This window comes from Zalophus californianus, chromosome 7 (genome assembly GCF_009762305.2).
Source record: "Zalophus californianus isolate mZalCal1 chromosome 7, mZalCal1.pri.v2, whole genome shotgun sequence".
Lineage (NCBI taxonomy): Eukaryota > Metazoa > Chordata > Mammalia > Carnivora > Otariidae > Zalophus > Zalophus californianus.
This window is the reverse complement of record NC_045601.1, coordinates 64,288,889-64,309,362: the sequence shown is the minus strand read 5'-3', so window position 1 is coordinate 64,309,362 and position 20,474 is coordinate 64,288,889. Positions and strand designations below refer to the sequence as shown.

The window sequence follows — 20,474 nt, the reverse complement described above, 5'->3', positions numbered from 1 at the left end:
GTTTTGGCTTAACTTGAGGGCAACTTTGGAACAAGTTGTCCTGACTTTGTGGGCATCAGTTGCCTCTCCTTGGCTGTTTCCAAGCAAACTATATTAACCATGTGTTTGGAGTGTTGTAGAAGAGATTGTTCTACTAAGAGAAATGCTGTCTCGCTGAACTTTAATATCTTTTCACACTCTAAAATTCTATGAGTTGCCGTAACTCCAACAAAGCTCCAGTAGATGCGAGCCTGATGTAATCCAAGCGGAGCCAATGAGCTCAAGCCAGGTACCTCCAGTCAGAATTTACAGAACTACAGAGCTGCCCATGGTAAGAGCTGGAGGGAAAAGAAATCTCAGGCTTGGAGAAAAAGATACCCCAGGGACAACTAGGAAGATAAGAATCATCTGGGGAGCTTGAACATATTATATAGGAGAGAATCAAAATTGAACCGGAAGTTTGGAGAAAAATTTGGGGAAAGCCAACATATTCTGTTTTTGGTAAGCCCAATCTAAAATTTCCTTACCTTGTTTTTTTAAATGGACTAATATCATTGACACTCACTTGAAAAATAGTTTTTGAAGTCAATATTTTCTCATTCTTTTGATATTTTCTTCTATACTTTTCCTGAACAAGTTGTACAAAGTTGAAAAATTAATGTTGCAAAATAAAGATATGTCATACCTTGAAACAAGTTCTAAACATATAAAAACAGTTAAAATATATGTGTAAAACTGTATTTCTAATCTTTCTGGGAGCACATTAATATTTTTCTAATGAATCATAAAATATTAAGAGAGCGTTTAGAGAATATATGTGTATTTCTTTTCTCTGCTATGGAATCATAAATGGTAATTTGGTAAGTTCTGCTTTTATTGTATTTTTTATTCTAAAAGATGATTAAGCATCATACTCAAATAATTTATTTTGAAAGAAGCGGGAACATAAAAATGTTACCACCAAGTTATCACACACTTGAATAAACACACATACACACACACACACACACACACACACAGTGCTTTATTTCTTATTTAGTCAATAAAGGATGAATTTCTGGCCACTAGATACATTCAATTAAAGAAACATATTTGAAGACTTGCTATGTGAAAGGCATTGAGCTAGGGGCTATGAAAATATAAAGATGAATGAAGGAAAGCCCGCCTTATAGGAACACAAACTCTTGAATATAATTGAAGTAGCCCATACAGTGGTAAGTGGATAATTAATATAAACCACACAGTGTGTATCTCTCTATCTTCTAGATAACAAACTTCTAGAAGGTGGACATTTCTTCTGAACTGATGTATTCTGACAGTAGGCACCCCCCCAAAATTATGGATAAATGCATAATCAAAACCAGTTATGATAAAACTAACATACTGAGCAATCTCAACAAAACAAAACAACCAAAACAACCAGAATAAAATTTGATGAATGAAAACTCCAGGTTAGATTAGTGTGATTAATTTTAACTCCATGCATATATTTGTAAGACAATTCTCTCACATCCAAAAAACCATTTTAATGTCCACAATAAAAAGAAGAGTAAATGGTACATCTACCGTTTTTCTTCTCACACACTATCTTTAGACCAATCTCCTATCTTGTAATTAATGTAACATTTACTGAATCCCTACTGTTCATTGCTTTATTTATTCAACACATTTCTTGAGCACCATATTAGTTTCCTTTAGTTGCTGGAATGAATTAGTACAAACTTGGTAGCTTAAAAAAAAAACATTCATTTATTTTCTTGCAGTTCTGGAATTCTGAAGGCTGAAGTCAGTTTCACTGGGCTGAAATCAAGGTGTTGGCTTGGTTGGTCTCTCTCCCTTTGGAGGCTGAAGGAAGAATTTGTTTTTTTGCCTTTTCCAGCTTCTAGAGCTGCATTCCTTTCATTCCTTTCCTTCCTTTCCTTGGAGCCCTTTCCCCAGTCTTCAAAGTTGGCAGCATACCGTTTTGCTTCAGCAGCCACACTGCCTTCTCTGTCAAATTTCCCTTTCCCGGCCTCTGAATAGGACACTTGTGATGATAGTTAGGGCCCATGCAGACAATCTTCATCTCAAGATACTTAATCACATCTGCAATGTCTCTTTTGCCATGTAAAGTAACATTCACATTTTCAGAGGATTTGGAGCTAATTCTCTTTGGGGACTATTACTCATCCTACTACATGCACCTACTACGTGCTGGATATAGGAGACCCAGCAGTGAATTAGACATCTTTGTGTCTGTGCTCATGGATCTTGACATTAGGGGAGGTAGAAAAGATGTACAAGGCACAGACCTACTTTTTAATTGGGTTCTCTAATAGAGGGATATTTTATCAGAGAATAAGTGCATGTTCTTTCTTTTACTCTTTTACCAAGAGAAATTGCCAGCTACTTAGAATAAGCAGGCACAGAAAATCACCTTGCAGCACTCACCGTTGAGAAAAATTACTTGTGCTCTCATATAAATAGAGGATGAGTGGGCTCATGTATCTTAAGCAATAACAGGCCTTTTTTTTTTCCTTTAGTAACTTTGCAAACTGCTCTTTTTTTTTTAACATCAGGAGATGATGATGGTTTTATGGCAGAAGAAAGGTTAGGTCAATTTGGTTAAGGAATCTATGTTATCCTGGAAAGAAAGAAAGAAAAAAAAATCTAATGCCTTAGAAAATAACTGTAAAATCTGTAGTAGATTTAGGTAGTACAACATTTAGGGATTGGCTAATTAGGGTATGAAATTAATGCTCAATCACAATACATGAAACTTCCTTCCCTTTAAACATTGACAGGCTATGTATCAACCTGTGGAGTAGGTGCCCCACTCAGGAAGTGCCATATCCTTCTGCTGGCCCAGATTTCAACTAAAGACAACCATCTGTCTCAACTGCCTCATGGAACAGGGTCTTGCCGGGAGAGATGACCCATAGCCTTCATCAGTGTATTCAATCTAGCCGCACCAATTAGCCAGAGGTGAATGCTCTGCCACCTCTGTGTGGGCCAGTAATGACACTGGAACTCTCTCCCATCTCCATCACTTGCAGTGCCATAACCTCACCAAGTCATTCAATCAGAAATGAAAAGAGCTTCTGTCAAACGGACTTGGCCTTTTAGGTGGTTTTTCAGTCTGCTTAGGGCTGCTATAACAAAATATGATAGCCAGATGATTTATAAACATCAAGCATTTATTTCTCCCAGTCTGGGGGCTGGAAGTTTAAGTTTAAGGTGCCAGCATGGTCAGGTGAAAGCCCTCTTTTGAGCCACAGATTTCTTATTTTATCCTCAGATGGCAGAAAAGGGCCAGGGTCTCTCTGGATCCTCTTTTCTAACGGCACTATTATCTATTCATGACGGCTCTTCTTTCAAGACCTAATCACTTCAAAAGTCCCCACCTCCAAATTCTCCACCTCCTGGTACCATCACCAGAGGAGTTTGGTTTCAACATGTTTTGAAGGAATGCAAACACTGAGACCATAGCAGTTGAGAATTACCTACACTGAGTTTAATACTAGGGTGTGAGTCAATCCTAAATCAGCCTCTATAATGAGTAAAGAAGGCACCTTAGCCCCTGTGGCCACTACAAGGCCAGGGAATTTACACGGCTTTGAGTTAGAGACATGACCTGCCAACACTAGTTTCCTCTTTGACCTGTGTCACAATTTATGAATTTATGTAGGATAGAGTTAGATTGTATTCTTTGTTGTCAAGACTGGTAGGTATTCAAGATCTCTGGGTACACATGGTGAAAAATTAGAGCAGTAGGGTGATGGGTAAGAGTTTGGATCTCTGAATTATCTGCTGCTATCAGCTGGTAGAGGCTTTGGTGTTATATTCAGGGGATTTCTTGGGAGTTACATTCTTTGCATCCCAAATGATGTCAAGAGATAGCCTAGTCAAGAGTTACACCTTTATAAAGCAAAATATGATGTAAAGAATGGTATGACAATTTAATTAATGAAGAAATTATTGCTGTTTCATAGTACTGCCTGTACTCACTGTAATAGTGATTAATGTATATATGTAGTAATAATTACATTGTATGTAGTACAATATTAGAGAAGGTAGACTTGACATGGACAATGAAGCATAGTGTAGTAGATAATTGAACTTTTGTTTTGAGATTTACTGCATTTGTTTGTTGGCTATTTAGAATCCCAAAATCCTGGTTTTGGAGGAATACCATAGTGTGTGTCTTGTGCCTGACTGCCCATTAAGGAAGCCAAATGGACCAACTCCCTTTTCAAGGAAGCTAAGGAGATACAGACATATAACCTAGGCTTAGCTAATCAAATTTTTCCAACCAAAGATTTTAATCTTGAAGAAGTAAGGCAAACAATGCAGGCAGAATGGATAAATTCTTCATGGTGGTGTCAAAAACATTGAGAGTTCAGTGCACACTTGAAAGTATCAGTGCCTTAATCTGTACCGTTGCATGAGACTGTGATCCCAGTTGTCCAGCCCTTCTGGGTTCCCGCCCATTGCCTAATTCACTAGGCTTCACCTTCCTGCCATACTCTGTAACCTTCCACATGAGGTCTATTTGTGCTTTAGTGTGCCAGATTCAGTTTCTATTGCTGGCAAAAAAGAACTCTGATTAACATGAGTGGAAAGGATATGGACAGGAACTGAGAAGACATGTCAGGTGAGTGGAGTGATGAACAAAGGTATGAAATGACATAATATGTCTAGGAGATTCTGAGGAAACTGCAGGGACTGGAGGGGATAAAAAGACATAAGGTATTCAGGCGACAGTAAGGACAGTTCTAGGACTAGAGCAAACAGTACATATCAGAAACTAGGATTAAATAATAATGAGTAAGTAACCCCTTAGTCTTTTATTCTTTTATCCCCTGAATAAATTATTGTTGCATTCTTGTTATATGTCAACAACTTTTGTTGGCTCTGGACATTTAAAAAGGGCAAAATCCATGCTGTCAAGGAGACGCTAATCTTTTACAGTGCAGTAGGGGATTTCAGGATACAAATTCCTTTCTTGCTTCAATTTGAACATTTAGATAACTCTCTCTCTCTCTCTAGAGTCAATTGTTGCCACCAGTTTATCAATTTTAAAAATTGACAGAGATAGAAATTCTAAAGTAATATTTCCAGTATCATAGAATCCTAGGAAATCAAGATAAGAGAGTATCAGTCCTGAGGGCCTAGTTTTTTTCTGCATTTTTTGAAATAATCATTATTCCCTACTCTAATATGTTTATGGGAGTTATTATATTAATAAATATCCTGATATTGAATGAAAGGGTATTTGATTTTATAACTATATTGGTGCTTGCCTACTTCTTAAAAACTGATTATGTCTGCCAACATAAATTAATTAGGGTAGATTCTCATTGCATGACTTTTTCTACCCATCAGATTCAATGCAAAACAGTATTTATGAATTGGACTGGGATTGAAACTAATGCCTCATCTTATAACTCTGATTGTTCCGTTGGTCCCGTGCTAATGGCAAGAAATGTAGATATATTACTTATAGAGACAATGTCATTGTTTTTTTTTCTCACATCACTTTTTTTTCCAAAGTGTGTTTGTGTGGATTAATTATTGGGAGGTATGGGAACAATGTTTTGTTGTAATGATCACATATATTTTTACACACTAAATCTTGACATTTTTTAAATACAGGATGGCTATAATTTCTGCCAAATTCAATTGTCTATTTTTCATATGTATTTTAACTAAAAACTAGCACTGGAGGAATATGCCATTCATCTAATAGATGGATTGCCAGAAGGAAAAAAGGGAGAGCTGCATATAAATTGATTTTGTGTAGTAAAGAGACATTTCAAATGTGTTGCATCAGGGTGGTCACTGAGATCCCAAAGGGAAAAAAAAATGATCCAACCAGGGAAGAATGGGGAAAAAATACAAATTTTGCTTATCAAATTCTTATTGAAACTGTCCTAATGCATTAAACTAATAGTAGCCTTTGGCTTCTCCTAATTCCCATTTATTATTATAATAGTCTCTACCCCCACAAGATCCTTGGGGTTGATCTTGTCCTGATACTAGCAAAACAGCATCCATTTCTTGTTTGGCATTAGCAATAAAGATCCTTCTCCTTACTTCCCAGGCCTGTGCATAAATTAATCAATAAAGTCAAATCCATTCCAATCAAAATCCAAATAGGGTTTTTTATGGATCTTGGCTGATTCATCCTAAAGTTTATATGAAAGAGCAAACAGCCAAGAGTAGTTAAGGCGATTTTAGAGAAGAACTGTAAGAAAGAGGGGCTCGCTAAATTTTTCAATATGTAGAGCTGAGTGCATATAACCAACAAGAGAGAAGTATTTAAACTTTAAAAATATATAAAGATTATCTACAGATTAATTTCCAAAAGCAACAAAGCCTATAACATACTCATTATTTTATTTATATTTTTCTGTGTCTAAAAATATTTCATAATTAAGCTTTAAAACTTTTGAAAATAAAAGAGAGTATCTTTGGTCTCAGGTTGAGAAGACTCTTGTAAACAAGAAAGCAAAATGTGTGAAACTATAATGTAAAAATTTGTTAAATTCAACTAGCAGTACTTAAAATATATAGCTTTTGGTTATCAAAAGATACCACAGAAAGTCAGAAGGACAATCCATAAAACTGAGAGAAGCTATTTAAACCACATAACCAACAAGAAAACGTACTTAAACTTTAAAAATATTATCTACAAATTAATTTCCAAAAGCAACAAGCCTATAAAAAGTGAGTTAAAATTGAGAACAGGCATTTTACTGAAACCAAATAGCCACTAAGCATTTATAAAGATGCACAACTCATTGGCAAGGGGGTTAATGTAAATTAAAAGAGCAAATTAAGAGATGCTATGCCAGGCAAAAATTTTAAATCTAACAATAACAGGTGTTATGGTGATATGCCAGCCTATGTGAAATGTATCTCTGTATAGATAAATCTCAAAACCCAAATGTGTAGTAAAAAAAAGAAGCCGGAGGGGAAAAAATGCTGTATGATTCGTTATAAAAAAATAACAACATCAGGATAACTTATATTTTTAGGGAATCACACATACATAACTATGCTCAAAATTCAAGGAAATAAAATACAAAATGTAGCATAAAGGTTATTTTCTGTCTGGGAGCGAGATGGAGAGGGCTTTTGAGAAGGCTTCAAAAATACTGTGTTCTGCATCTTCAGCTCTGTAATGGGTACCAGGGTATTCTTTTTATTATTTTTTAAAATGTGCACATACGGGATACATTCACATATGCATATTTCACAACCAAAATTCCTCTTAAAAATCCAGTGTGATTTTAAGGACAGCCCTTACAAAATTGGTCACGTCAGCAAGTTCTAGACTGTGAGCCAGGATTTCTTGTTACTATGTAACCAACAAAACAGAATTCTCTTGGCTTCTCAGGCTGATGTAAGATGGAAACCTTCAGCTGTAAACCCCTCTTTCGAAAGTTCTTGTTCTTTACACCTGTCTCAATTGTTCTCAATTATTTCTATGCTCCACTACAAATGTGATTTTACATTTGCAATTAAATGTCATCTTTATTTACTTAGGGCCTTCAAGAAAACTTCCATTTAAAAAAAAAAGATAAAACTGTTCCTTAAAGAGTTTGAAAACAACCGGTGTACTCGAGTTAAAGCAACTCTGGAAAGCATCCCATCAAAACGCTGTCCTGAATTAGTGAGAGCTTCCCAGAGCAACCGCAGAACAGTTTTTAAGAGAGGGGCGAGTCCTCTCTAGTCGAGAGGTGGGCTGGGACTCCAGCCCGATCGGCTCCGCCCCTTTTCTCCAACCGCACCGGACACCCGGAAAAGCTCTCCTCTCCTTTATCCACGCCCCTCCCGACGCTCACAGATTAGGGGGAGCCCGTGCGGGGAAAGACAGCGCCCGCCCTCTTTTGGAGCCCGGCGTCAGGCCCCGCCCCCCGGGTCTGCAAGAACGTTCTGCGCGCGCCTTTTGGGAGGCGGGGCTGGTTGGGCTCGCTGCGGGGAGGTCGCGCGCTGTCTGCAATCAGCTCTCCCTCTCCCCTCAACCCCTACGGCTCTGGCTGAAGCGTCTGCTTGTGGCCGGATTCCCGACCCCGGTGAGTAGCTGGAGGATTCACGGCACGGCTCCGCAGACGCGGCTGCGCGGAGTATGGGACCCACCCCCAGCGCCTGCGCGCGCTGTCCGTCAGCCAATGTGCTTGGAGTTTCTGCAGATGGCCTTTGACCCCGCGCCCTTCGGGCGGGGGAGAGTCGGCGAGCTGCGTTTTTGGGGACCCCAGGGTCCCTCACTGTCAGTCTTAGCTCTTGTGTCTGGTTAGTTTTGTTGCCTGCGTTTTACAGACCCTGCCGGGTTTCTGTCGGCAGCTTCCTTGGAGCGGAACCTCCGGTCGTCGCCTCGGTTTTCCCTCCTCTCCCCAGCAAGTTGGGAATTCCGGAGCGACGGAAGCCGTTCAGTGCCTTGTCCTTTTTGTAGCCAAACTGCCGCTGCGCCTTGAGCCTGCGGAGAGAGAGGGAGGATCGAGGCCTACTGCGCTCGGGATGTCGCAGGAGGATCGCGGCCGCCTGCCTCCTGGCGTCTGTGGGCCTCTGGCGAGGAGATGAGGGATGGCTAAGCCACCCCAGAGATGTTCTTTTATTTACCATTCATTTGTCAACACGCCTGGCTCTGTCAGTGTAGACTTTTATCTTTTGCTAAGTTTCAGGATGCAGCTAGGCCGGACTAAACGTCTTTTTCCATTTTCCACAGGAGCAAATTGAAATTCAGGCATTTATGGTAATTTTTTATTGTGAGACCCATGGATAAATGTTAAGAGAAAACGTGGAAGTATTTAAAGATGAATAGAATAAGGGAGGATAATATAGGACTTTAAAAAAGACAAATAGGACTGGAACGGGTTATATTAAAGTATTTTCGATAGTAGTTTGAAAGAAAAATACAAAATGCAGGTTTGGTAATACTGTCACATTACAGAGCATTTTCATTACCATGTGATTAACTTCTTATTGAGCTATATGTAAGCTCAGGGAAAAAAAGGTGGGGTGCAGTGAATCTTCTAGACTTTCAGTCTCTGTGCATAAACACTACCAGACCCGGTTCTGGTAGTCACGTGATGAACGGTAAGCGTAAGATCAGAAAATAAACTGTCCTCAAATTAAAGTTGAGTTGCAATTTATGAGTAGGTAACATAATTGTTTTCTAAGCCCATACTATTTAAATGAAAACATGACCACATGTCAGCAGTTTTCATCTGTCTAAAAAAAAAATCTCTAAACCTAATTTGTGTAGTAGGTTGTAGGACGGTGGAATAGAATGCAAGAGCTTGAGTTCTAGAGCCAAGCTTGCTCCTCTTCTTGCTGGTGCTTAACCTCAGAGTGTTGCTTAGCCCTTCAGTGAAGGGCTAAGCCCACTGAAAACTTAACATTTGCTTTGTACCTCTGTTACATCTGTCATCTGCAAAATGGTGTTAAAAAGTTTTACTTCATAGGTTGTTATGAAGACTAAAATGGAAGGATAAGATTATGCGTAGCTGAATTTCTGTTAACCAGAGGGCATAAGTGTTTACACTAAAACCACCTGGGCAAGGAAGCCTTGGTATAGAAACTGACTTTGAAAGTTCCAGGTGTATCTTCTATTATTAGTTGTTTATCTAGAATGGCTTCTTAGAAAATAAAATTAGAAAATACTAAAAAAAGCACTAGGAGTCTGTATAATTTAATAATAGGTAATTAAAAGGTGAAATCTTTTGGCCTAACTGGATTGACAGCAAATGCTTTCTGAAATAAGTTGATGTCACAGTGCTCTGGATCTCTTAGACCTCTAAGTCAAAAACTAGCATTTCGAAGATTAAAAGCATAAAACAAAAGTAGAAACCATAGAGTTTCAAGGGAACCTATTAGGTATAACTACTGTGTGTATTATGTAATGTATACGGCCCTTTGAAGAAAGCAGGTCTTCAATAGCCAATACCTTGAGTAGATTCCTACTTTGGGAACCCATACATCTGCAATTAACTTGTAATTTTATTTTCTCAGGTGACTTCTGAAACTTCTTCCTTTTGCTGAAGCCAAATAAATAGTTTCTCCATTCCTTTCTTCCTAGATCATTAGACCTGTTAGCATCTCAAGGGTCACTGTGATTTTTGCTGTCTTGAACATGATAATTTTTATTGAAATGAATTTTTAAAATTATTGGATGTTTCTTCCTATATAATATGTTCAATATAGATTAATGGTCAACCATCTGTATAGTCAGTAGAATGTGTTTATACACATACATACTGCCCAAATATATACTAATGTCAAAAACAAAAGGGCCTGAAACTGTTTAAGCTGAACACTTATGGTCACTGTGTATAAAATGTGTGGGACTCTTCTGCAGTGTAAATACAAGAACTCCATTTTTTGACCTTAAGGAGCAATCTAGTAGTGGATACAATACATGTAAGTAAATAGCATGATGCAGTAGGTAAAGAAATGCCACTTTAATAAGTAGGCAATGCTGTAACAATAGAATGTATGGGAAAATGAGTACTTTTCAGTCTGGAATCAATTAGGGAAGGTATCAAGTGGCGGCAACATTCCAGCTTTGTCTTGAAGGATGAGTAGCATTTTAAAAGTTAGCCGTGTAGAGAATAGACATTTAGAATTAACTGTGTTATTAATTGCTTGCTAGATGCCCATCTTTAATAACCATCATAAAAAATACTCATTTTTATTCACTGTTACTCCAAACAGGAAATGATTCTAAAAGTTTTATAATAACTCATTTCATGCTCAAAAATCTGTGAATGAGGTAATAACTCATTGTATAGAGAGAAAGATGAGGTCATTTGAATAGGTGAAAGCTTTAAAAGGCACAGCTGTAGGTTATTTGCCTTGAATCACAGTGCTCAGCCTTTAGGTTGAGGTGACTTACTGTTAATTGAGATGTGGAGGTTGGGTTAGAGCTAGTGAATCATCTATAATGATGTAATAAATGAACATTTTAAGTGAGTTAAGTAATGTAAAAAGAGAGGGACCCACTTAAGCTACATTTACAGGCAAGGGTTGGGGGGGACAAGGCAGCTTCCATAAATGGACATTTTGTTTTGTGTTCTTGTGTAGATCTGAGAAATGAATCTAACAAATATAAAAGTTTCAGAACTATTTGTCTTATATATTTTTTCGCCTTTAACTTCACCTTTATTTTTAAATCCAATTGGTATTTACCATATGATTAAAATACTATCCTTTTTTTTACACTTTCACATACATTATCGTGCATGATTCACAGAACAGCTTTGTCAGAAAACACTAACAGATAATAGTTTCTTTTTTTAAGAGGTAAACATGGCTGATTTGGACTTTGTCTTTTTAGATTGCAAGGCCAGTATTCTGTTCTATATCTTGACTCTTCCACACACTTCAGCACTCAGCCTCTCAAAAAGCAAGGTCTAATTTCTTTTTTAAATTTGTTTATTATGTTAATAACCACACATTACATCATTAGTTTTTGATGTAGTGTTCCATGATTCATTGTTTGTGTATAACACCCAGTGCTCCATGCAGAACGTGCCTCTTTAATACCCATCACCAGCCTGACCCATCCTCCCAACACCCTCCCCTCTAGAACCCTCAGTTTGTTCCTCAGAGTCCATCCTCTCTCATGGTTTGTCTCCCCTTCTGATTTCCCCCCTTCATTCTTCCCCTCCTCCTGTATTTCTAAATCCTGTAGTCATTGCTCCCGTTCTCTGTGACTTGGCAATGTTCATTACTGTTATTTCCTAAACTTTTCTTATGAAGTATTATGTTCTAATTTTAGAAGGTAGAGTAGGAAATATCACTAGATTTTATCACCCAGAGATAATCATTTTACATGTTTAAGTGCTTTTCTTTCCTTTGTGCATCTTTAATGTAGTTGAGATCCTGTTATAACCATAATTCTTTTTTCTACTTCATGGCTTGTCAAGTTTCTGTCTTTAAGGGAGGGATTTGTTTTCGTCTTGATAATTTGGAATTTTCAGGACAAGAGATGATAGAAACAGGCCAAAATTATTGTATCATCTCTTTATTCTTCTCTGTAGGGCTGCCACATTCCATACATTAGAAATTCACTCTCTGGAGTCCTGCGTTGCAAAGCTTGTAGGATGGTATGAGTTGGCCCTTCCCAGAAATAAGTGTTAGGTTACCAGCTTATGTCCTCCAGTTTGCTGGTGGGATTTCTTTTTTTTTTTCTTTTCAAATTTTATACTTAAATGTTTCAAAAATAGTACAAACAACTCAGTTTGCTGGTGGGATTTCTTTTTTTTTTTCTTTTCAAATTTTACTTAAATGTTTCAAAAATAGTACAAACAACTCAGTTCCTGTATATTTTTCCTGGATAGTCACCAAATGGTAATATTTTACTATATTTTATCATTATACACATGTGCACACTTATGTTTTACATCGTATATAATTATATACATTACATGTAATACGTATGTGTGTACATAGGTATATATGTATGTGGATATATGCATGAGTGTCTAATATATTGTCTGATGTTTCCTCATGTTTAGGGTGAAGTTAAATTTTGACAAATACCATAGCAGTGATTATTTCCTTCTTAGGGCATCCTCAGAGTTTATTTTGATCACTTGTTTAAGGTGGTGTCTGCTAGGTTTTGCACTGAGTTACCGTTGTTCCCTTTGTATTAATTAGGTGCCTTTTGGGGAGATTCTTTGCCAATATATAGATATCCTGTTTCTCATCAAATCATTTAATATCCATTGATGATTTTTGCCTAGTATGGTGGTTATAGTAGTTGACAAATAGTGATATTCCATTATTCCATCTAAATTTATTAGTTGGCATGCTAACATGAATCTTTATTCCTTTTATTTTTGCATTTAAAAAAATATCAGTATGAAAAAAATACCTGTATGGATTCATGAATTCTTATTTTAATACCTATCATTTATTACTCCTTATTGTGTTGCTGAAATTGTCTAGGATTTAGCCAGTGGTTGCCCCTTCAGGCTGGCTCCTGTGTCCAATGGACATGTCCCCAACACTTTTTGAGTACTTCTTACTTTCTGGTAAGATGATCAAGGCTCATTTTGTACTTTCCCAGCCACAGTCTGGGAATCAACATTTCTCCAAGGAACCTGGTTCTTCTAGGTAGAGAAGGATATTTACAAACCAAAATATTGGCATCAGATGTGTTCATTGCTGCTGGGGTTTCTTTGGGTCTAGACTCTGTCAGTGTACAGAACTAGGAAATGTTAACACACAAAACACCCCTATTTACTGATAAAAGCCACACATTCATACAGATATTGCTAACTACAATCTGACAACACAAGTTTTTTTCTAGCTTCCCACTTTATACATAACTTTTTGTCCGTGAAAAACCTGGGCCCCAGTTTCCGGCATATGTTTGCTTACGTGTAGAATACACATTAAGAATTGTAGGACACCTGGGTGGCTCAGTCAGTTAAGTGTCTTCTGCCTTTGGCCTGGGTCATGATCACGGGGTCCTGGGATCGAGTCCCACATTGGGCTCCTTGCTCAGCGGGGAGCCTGCTTCTCCCTCAGCCTGCCACTCCTGCTTGTGCGCTCACTCGCTCGCTCTCTCTCTCTCTCTGACAAATTTTTTAAAAATTGCTAACGTGTACCATTGCAAAAACAGCTTACTAACTGGGATTTAACATTTAATACTTGTTTTTTTAGAGTATGCGAAATATGACATGGCTCAAAAAGCCAAAGCTGTACAAAAAGGTAGAGTCCTTTCTCTTCTCCAACTCTTCTACCCATTCTCCTCCCTCCACATTCTTGGTCCCATTTGTCCTTACCCCCATAATCAACCTCAAGATTCTTGTTCTTCCTGTGTTTCTTTTGTGCCCTTGAGAAAATGTATATTTTCTTGTTTGTATTTTCCTTCTTTTACTTAGCAGTATATCCAGAAATTCGATTTATGTCATTTCAAAGAGTTCTTCCTCATTTTATTCAGCTGAACACCCCAGTATTTTACAATTACAGTGCTGTATATGGATTTATGTGCTATTTATGTGGTTGTGTATTTTTAAGGTAATATTCATGAAGTAGGACTTCTGAGTCCAAAGATAAATGGGTGTGTAATTTTGTTAGCTATTGCCAAATTCACAAAAAGTCTGTACCAGTTTGCATTCAGGTAGCAATGTTTGGAAGTGCTTGTTTTCCCACCGTCTTGCCAACAGCATGTATTTTTGTTTTTGTTTTCTTAGTCTCGTAGATAAATGATATTTTTATGTAGTTTTATTTTGCATTATTTTAAAGGTTTATTTTAGAGGGGGAAGGGGCAGAGAGACTCTCAAGCAGGCTCCATCTCACAACCCTGACATTATCACCTGAGCTAAAATCAAGAGTCAAATGATTAACCGACTGAGCCACCCAGGAGCCACTTTAATTTGCATTTTTTAAAATTTTGAGAGAGGTAGAAGATCTTGCCAGTATTTTCACTGTCAGTTGTCTTTTGTTAATAGTGTTTTCTGATATGCATATCTTTAAATTTATGTAGTTAATTTGCCTTTTTATGTATTGCATCTGAATTTTGTCATTGTTATAAAGCCTTCCATTACACTCAAGTTATAAGGGAATTCAGGTGGAATTCCTTAATCATTTCAATGGCTTTGAGGCCTACAACATGCATTATTCTTTGGGAGATTGTGGAGGAAATAGGGGAGGATTGTTTAAAACCCCTGATTCAAGAATAACAGAAACTAAGAACATAAGTAGAAAATAGAAAGTGGCAGGATCTTGATAAAACCCATGGCTTTAATTTCAGTACCCATGCATGTAAGGGAATAGGATTAATCAGAAATAGTTCAGATATTTACAAGGACTTAAAACCAGTTTCGAAGATTTACTCTGTTTAGATTAAGATAATCTTCCTCTACCTTAGCAGTCCTCAAGACACACAAGTTTTCTCTAGAGGAAAATAATATATAGAGCTTCATTGTCTCTAAAAATTTTCATTATAATGACTGGCATTCAATTAAAAAAAAAATTACTTAGCATACAAAAAACGTGACCAGATATTGAGAGAGAACAAAACAACAACAACAAAAACGGGCAATAGAAGCAGAATCCCTAAGATCCAATTCAGGTTAGTAGAGGTGGACTTTAAATAAGTGGAATTAACATGTTCAATGAATTAGCAGATGGAAAATTTTAACAGAGAGCTGATGGCTTTGAAAAGAGTTAAATGAAAATTCTAAGTAAAATTATAACATTAAATTACAGCTGAAGAGAATTAGGAAACAGGAAGTGTTCAGAAGGACTCAGACTGAGGCAAGGAGAGATGAGGGAAATTTTAAAATGTTTTAAAAAGGATATAAAATTCTAACATGAGTAATGTATTCCAAAAAGATATGAACGAGAAAGCAATAATGGAGCAAAAGCAATATTTGAAGAGATTGTGGTCAAGAATTTTACAAAGCTAAGGAAAGATATCAACCCACAGACTGAAGAAGCATGTTGGACCTAAAGCAGGACAAATACTAAGAAAACCATATTCCATAGCAAAACTGCTGAAAACCAAATGAGAAAAATATTAAAAGGAGCCAGAGAAAAAGAAAAGATTCTTCAAGTTTTTAAAAAATCAAGGAAAAGAACGACAAAACAATAGTTGAGTTTTCAACAGAAACAAAGATAATGGGTTGTGCTGAAAGAAAATTGCCAATATAGAAGGGTATCGATCCATGTTACAGTGGAGGCAAAATATATTTTCAAACTAACATGGGATTTATCAGCAGCGGGCTGATACTAAAAGCCTTATTAGAGGGAATAATTTCTTCACCATAAGGAAAATTGTTTTGAATGGAAGTGGGGGGATGCAGGAGGAAGTGAAGAGCAAAGGAAAGGGTAAAAATGTAATGAATGTTGACTGTGTAAAACCATATCCCATCTGACGGGGTTTAAAATTTATGTAAAAAAATAAAATACACCAAAACAGTACAAAGTTGGGGCAGAAGTGTGCTTTTATTGTTGAGACATAGTAAAGTTCGTCTCCCAAATATAATACATTTAAAAATAAGTCATTGGAGAAGAAATAATGGAAATTTGAATATATTTTGAACTAAGTGGTCCTAAAAATACAGGGGTGCAAAACTCATAAGATACTGCTAAAGATGTGACGGCAACAGCAGTGGTATAGTGTTGGAATCATTCTGAAATCCTAAAAACAGACCATTAAATAGTAAAACCAAAACAAATACCTGTAACAAAACTGAAATGACAAGTTATCCCCAGGGACCCCAAGGTATGAGTGGAAGGGGACAGCTCACTAACAGCTATAAGACTTGTATTCTAACTTGGTTTGTGCTGGAGGAAGGAGAAGAAATAGTGCGTCTGCTTAAACTGATAACAGGAATAAATATAGATATTCTATATGTAGAATATATATAATATAGATGTTAATTTGAAAGAAGGACAGCCCAGTCTGAGAATAATAGCTGCAAGAGGGGAGGGGAACTTTGAAGTCTTCTATCTGAAGAAGCTAGAGCATCTTAGTTTTCAGGACAAAACCCCATATACAAGAGTAACTTCTGGAAATAACTTTCAAATGGAGCAGAATAACAAAATAAAAGCCAAGGAAATAAAAACATCCAGATAAATGTGGGAATGGAGAAAAACCCAGCTGATCTCAGCAAAAATTCGAGACCATAGTAAGATTTCACAAAAACAATAGAAGTTCTCTCTAATGCATGAAGCTAGAAAAACTATCATGATAAAACACTCCTAAAAATTGAGAGAAAATTATTTCATGTAATATTTAGTAACAGTAAAAGATCAGTCAAATCCCATACAAAGTCATTATAGGCAAAAAAGTTCAACATACTTGTAAACACTGAAGGCATGCCAGAGAGACGTGGTCACAAAATATGACAACTGTAACCTAATAATGAAATAGAAATAAAATCGTTATGAGATATGAATGAATAAGCAAATTGCAGCTATGAAAAGTCAAAAATGAGGTAATTATTTCATAAATGACTACAAGATAAACACAACAGATCAGGCCTTATGAGAAAGAGGGTAAAGAAACTTAGAGAAAATGCAGTTGAAAAAATTGAGCAAAATTCAACAAAATAAAATTTTCTATAGAAGAAAAAGCAGTGAAACAACAAATATTGGAAACATTTGCTGATAAAAGTTGATGCCAATAGGTTAGTTAATTTAATGGGAAGATGAGGGAGTTCCTGTATGATTGTTTCTTTTTTCTCTATGAAGTACTGTTCACCCTTGAGCACTGGAGGTTAAGGGTACTGACTCCTGTGCAGTTAGAAATCTGCATATAACTTTTGACTGGAAAAATTTAACTAATTACCCACTGTTGACTGGAAGCCTACTGATAACAGTTCATTAATGTATGTTTTGTATGCCCTACATATTATATCTATATTCTTACAATAAAGTAAGCTAGAGAAAAGGAATGGTGTTAAAATCATAAGAGAAAATGCATTTTTACTACTTCTCCATATTTATGGAAAAAAATATCCACATATAAATGAATCTGCACCGTTCAAACCCACATTGTTGAAGGGTCAACTGTTTAAGACATAGCTATCTGAAGATAATAAAGGGAGTTGGTGACACAGCAGTAGGTTTGATGAAAAATGAAAATGACATTCTGAGGTTAAAAAAGTGAACATACTAGAGTATGGTAATGGGATAGTTAAGCGGTCGTGAGTGTTCATTTGAAATTTATGGTCATGAATTCGTAGTGAAAAATCAGCATGGTTGCGTGTTTTTGTCCAGTATAGTTCTGTAGTTCTGAATCAAAGTCAAGACACGCATGATTTATTTGGAGTTTTACCGGGTATGTATCAAGAAAGGAGAGAAGTGAGGAATTAAAATGTTGGATTATGGGGCGCCTGGGTGGCTCAGATGGTTAAGTGTCTGCCTTCGGCTCAGGTCATGATCCCAGGGTCCTGGGATCGAGTCCCGCATCAGGCTCCTTGCTCAGCAGGGAGTCTGCTTCTCCCTCTCCCTCTGCCTCTCCCTCTGCTTGTTCTCTCTCTGTCTCTCTCGCAAATGAATAAATAAAATCTTTTAAAAAAATGTTGGGTTATGGAGGATAAACTATATCACTAGAGACAAAACATGAAGAACAGGAAAAATAGCAGAAACAGTGGACTCAGTAGATAGGACATCTCAATGTCAAGAAATTACCAGAATGAGACTACTAAACTAGAGGCTCAAAGCACAAGAGCTTATGTTTGGAAAATGGGAAAAAAATAAAGATTTTGGAGTGGTAAAAGATTTAAAAGACAGGATCAATAGTAGGAGTATGATACCTGAGTTGGTGAAGTGGGGGTGTGGAAGAACAGATCTCTAGAAGTGAGGCAAAGAACTGGGAGACTAAACTACTGGATGGATCATCCGTGTTGGTAGAGTCACTAAAAATAGTAATGTGGAAAGAGAGTTAGTTTAAATTATTATGAATGGGAGATTATTAGATTGAGCAAATGGTGAAGTTTGATGTCTTGAATTGCCTTTCACTTCTCTGTTGGCACTTTTCTTCTTTGAATTATAGTTGCTTGCGTGTGTCTTCTGCCTTCCTCATGGACTCTAAGTACCTTGCACATAAGAACTATGTTTTACTAATCTATCTAATCCGTCTGTTTCATGTGACGCTTAGCATAATAGTTTTTACACAATTGAGTTGCTCAGTTGAGTTATACATCTTTTTAGTTTTCTAGACTTTTTTTGGTATTTCAACCAAATGAAATTTTTGTTTGTTGAAAAACAACAGTAAGGACTTAACTGCTTCTCATCTTAAACTACGTCTATTTTCATAATGCTTGTTTTAGTTTATGTGTAATGTTAACAGTTGGCTATATGACAAACTTAAATGAGTCTAGTTTGTTGGTGTCACAATGTCTCCATTTAATAATAAAATATAATAACTTTGGGGGGGTCACTAAATTAGAGTCTTAGGAACAATAGAGAAAGGGCTACTTTTTATTTCCAAAGTTTAAGAAGGAGAATACTTGACATGAAAACATTTTCATCAAACCAGTGGATTAATACAGTTGTAAAACAAAATTCTCCAGATCTATCTACCTACGCCTTTCCATTTTCATGGTTTTTTGTATGGGAGTGGAAGAACTGATGTGATGGAATGCAGGGATGGGAAAGAGGTAAGACACCAAGTAAAGTGTCAGAGAAGGTTTAATAATGTTGTTCCCCCATATTTTTGTATATTTTATGTATATCAAATTATATATAATTATACATATTGATAGCATATCTAAGTATATGTAAAGCATACCAAAGTCTATGTAGAAGATTAATATGCATATTAATGTGTATATAATTACTTAAAATTCTGAAACTGGCAAAACAAAATTAAGATTGGCTAGATATGTTTATGTTTTGGAAAAAACTATAAAGGTGAGGGGATGGTAAATACAAAAGTCAAGTCCTTCTTAAGGAGAAGGGGCAGGGCTGGTGATTGGCAAAGGGCCCAAAAAATGGAAATGAGCATTTAAACTGGCAGTTTCCTTTTTGAATGTTTGTGTTTCAACCTAGACATATGTCTTTTATATTGATCTTTAGGTGTAATGTATTTCACAATTAAACAAGGTTAACTTTGAGAGGAATCTGTGATGTTAGTCTTAAAAGAAATATGCTTGCTCATCTTAGTAATTCTTGCATATATGCATAATGGAAGTAGCAATTTGTAGAGAGGGTTTGTGTGTGTGAGACAGAATTACTTGCTGGTTAGATTAAGTTTTACTTATCTGTCTTGTCTATTAGGGTTAGTTTATTGAAACTTAATTCTCTAGAATAACAACAGCATGGTTTATTATAAAAAGTCATATTTTATAAAGACAATGTCAGTTTTTCCCCAAATACCTTTCAAATAAGGAATTTGTAAAGACATTTTATTTCCATGTATGTATACATACCTATGTACATATATACACATTACACATATATGTGTATACATAGTTACTGAAACATAAAAATACACAATACCATTTTAGAAGTTATAAGTCTATGTTTATAATCTTTGTTCAATAAGGTGTTCAAAGTTATAAAGTAATATATTTTTAAATTAGGACTCCCTCACTTGTGATCATACTTTTATTTCTCATTCTTTTCATTTCAGAAATGAAGTATGTGTGATTACTCCCTTCTTGTGCAATCATTATTTTAGTTGAAAAAAAGTTTGTTGAAAATCCACTTACTGACGAGGCTTTTAATCCATTCATAAGTATTTCCTTTTTTAAACTATGAGCCTTTAATTTTATATTTGGAAAATTTTAGTCCACTTGCATAGAATATTTCCTTCCTATATTCAGCATACACAAAATCTGTTCAAATGATGCAAAATACTTTCTTAAATAAAATTCCTAAGATGTTTATCTGACAAGATATAATTGCTATTTCCAAATACTGCTATTTAGTCTAGCCATATATAGATTTTGTACACATCAGTATTTGATGATACAACTAATATATTGCACTTTTAAAACTTTTCAATATAATGAACTTTATGGATTTTAGTTTTCATTTCGAAT

The 20,474-nt window shown here is 36.3% G+C and overlaps 1 protein-coding gene across 4 annotated transcripts in view; it reads left to right on the top strand.

Annotated features, from left to right (window-relative positions):
• The first annotated feature begins 383 nt into the window (after positions 1-383).
• Positions 384-20,474, top strand: part of MANEA (mannosidase endo-alpha) — a 79,681-nt gene continuing 59,590 nt past the window's right edge. Inside the window, exons 1-2 of one of the 4 annotated variants that reach the window (XM_027602871.1) lie at positions 8,439-8,716; positions 19,002-19,088. In XM_027602871.1, coding sequence (XP_027458672.1) covers positions 19,070-19,088 — 19 coding nt within the window. In that variant the 5' untranslated portion in view covers positions 8,439-8,716; positions 19,002-19,069. Of the gene's footprint in view, positions 481-7,847; positions 8,040-8,438; positions 8,717-18,025; positions 19,089-20,474 lie in introns of those variants that run through there. The other 3 variants (XM_027602873.1, XM_027602872.2, XM_027602869.2) reach the window with 3 other exon arrangements.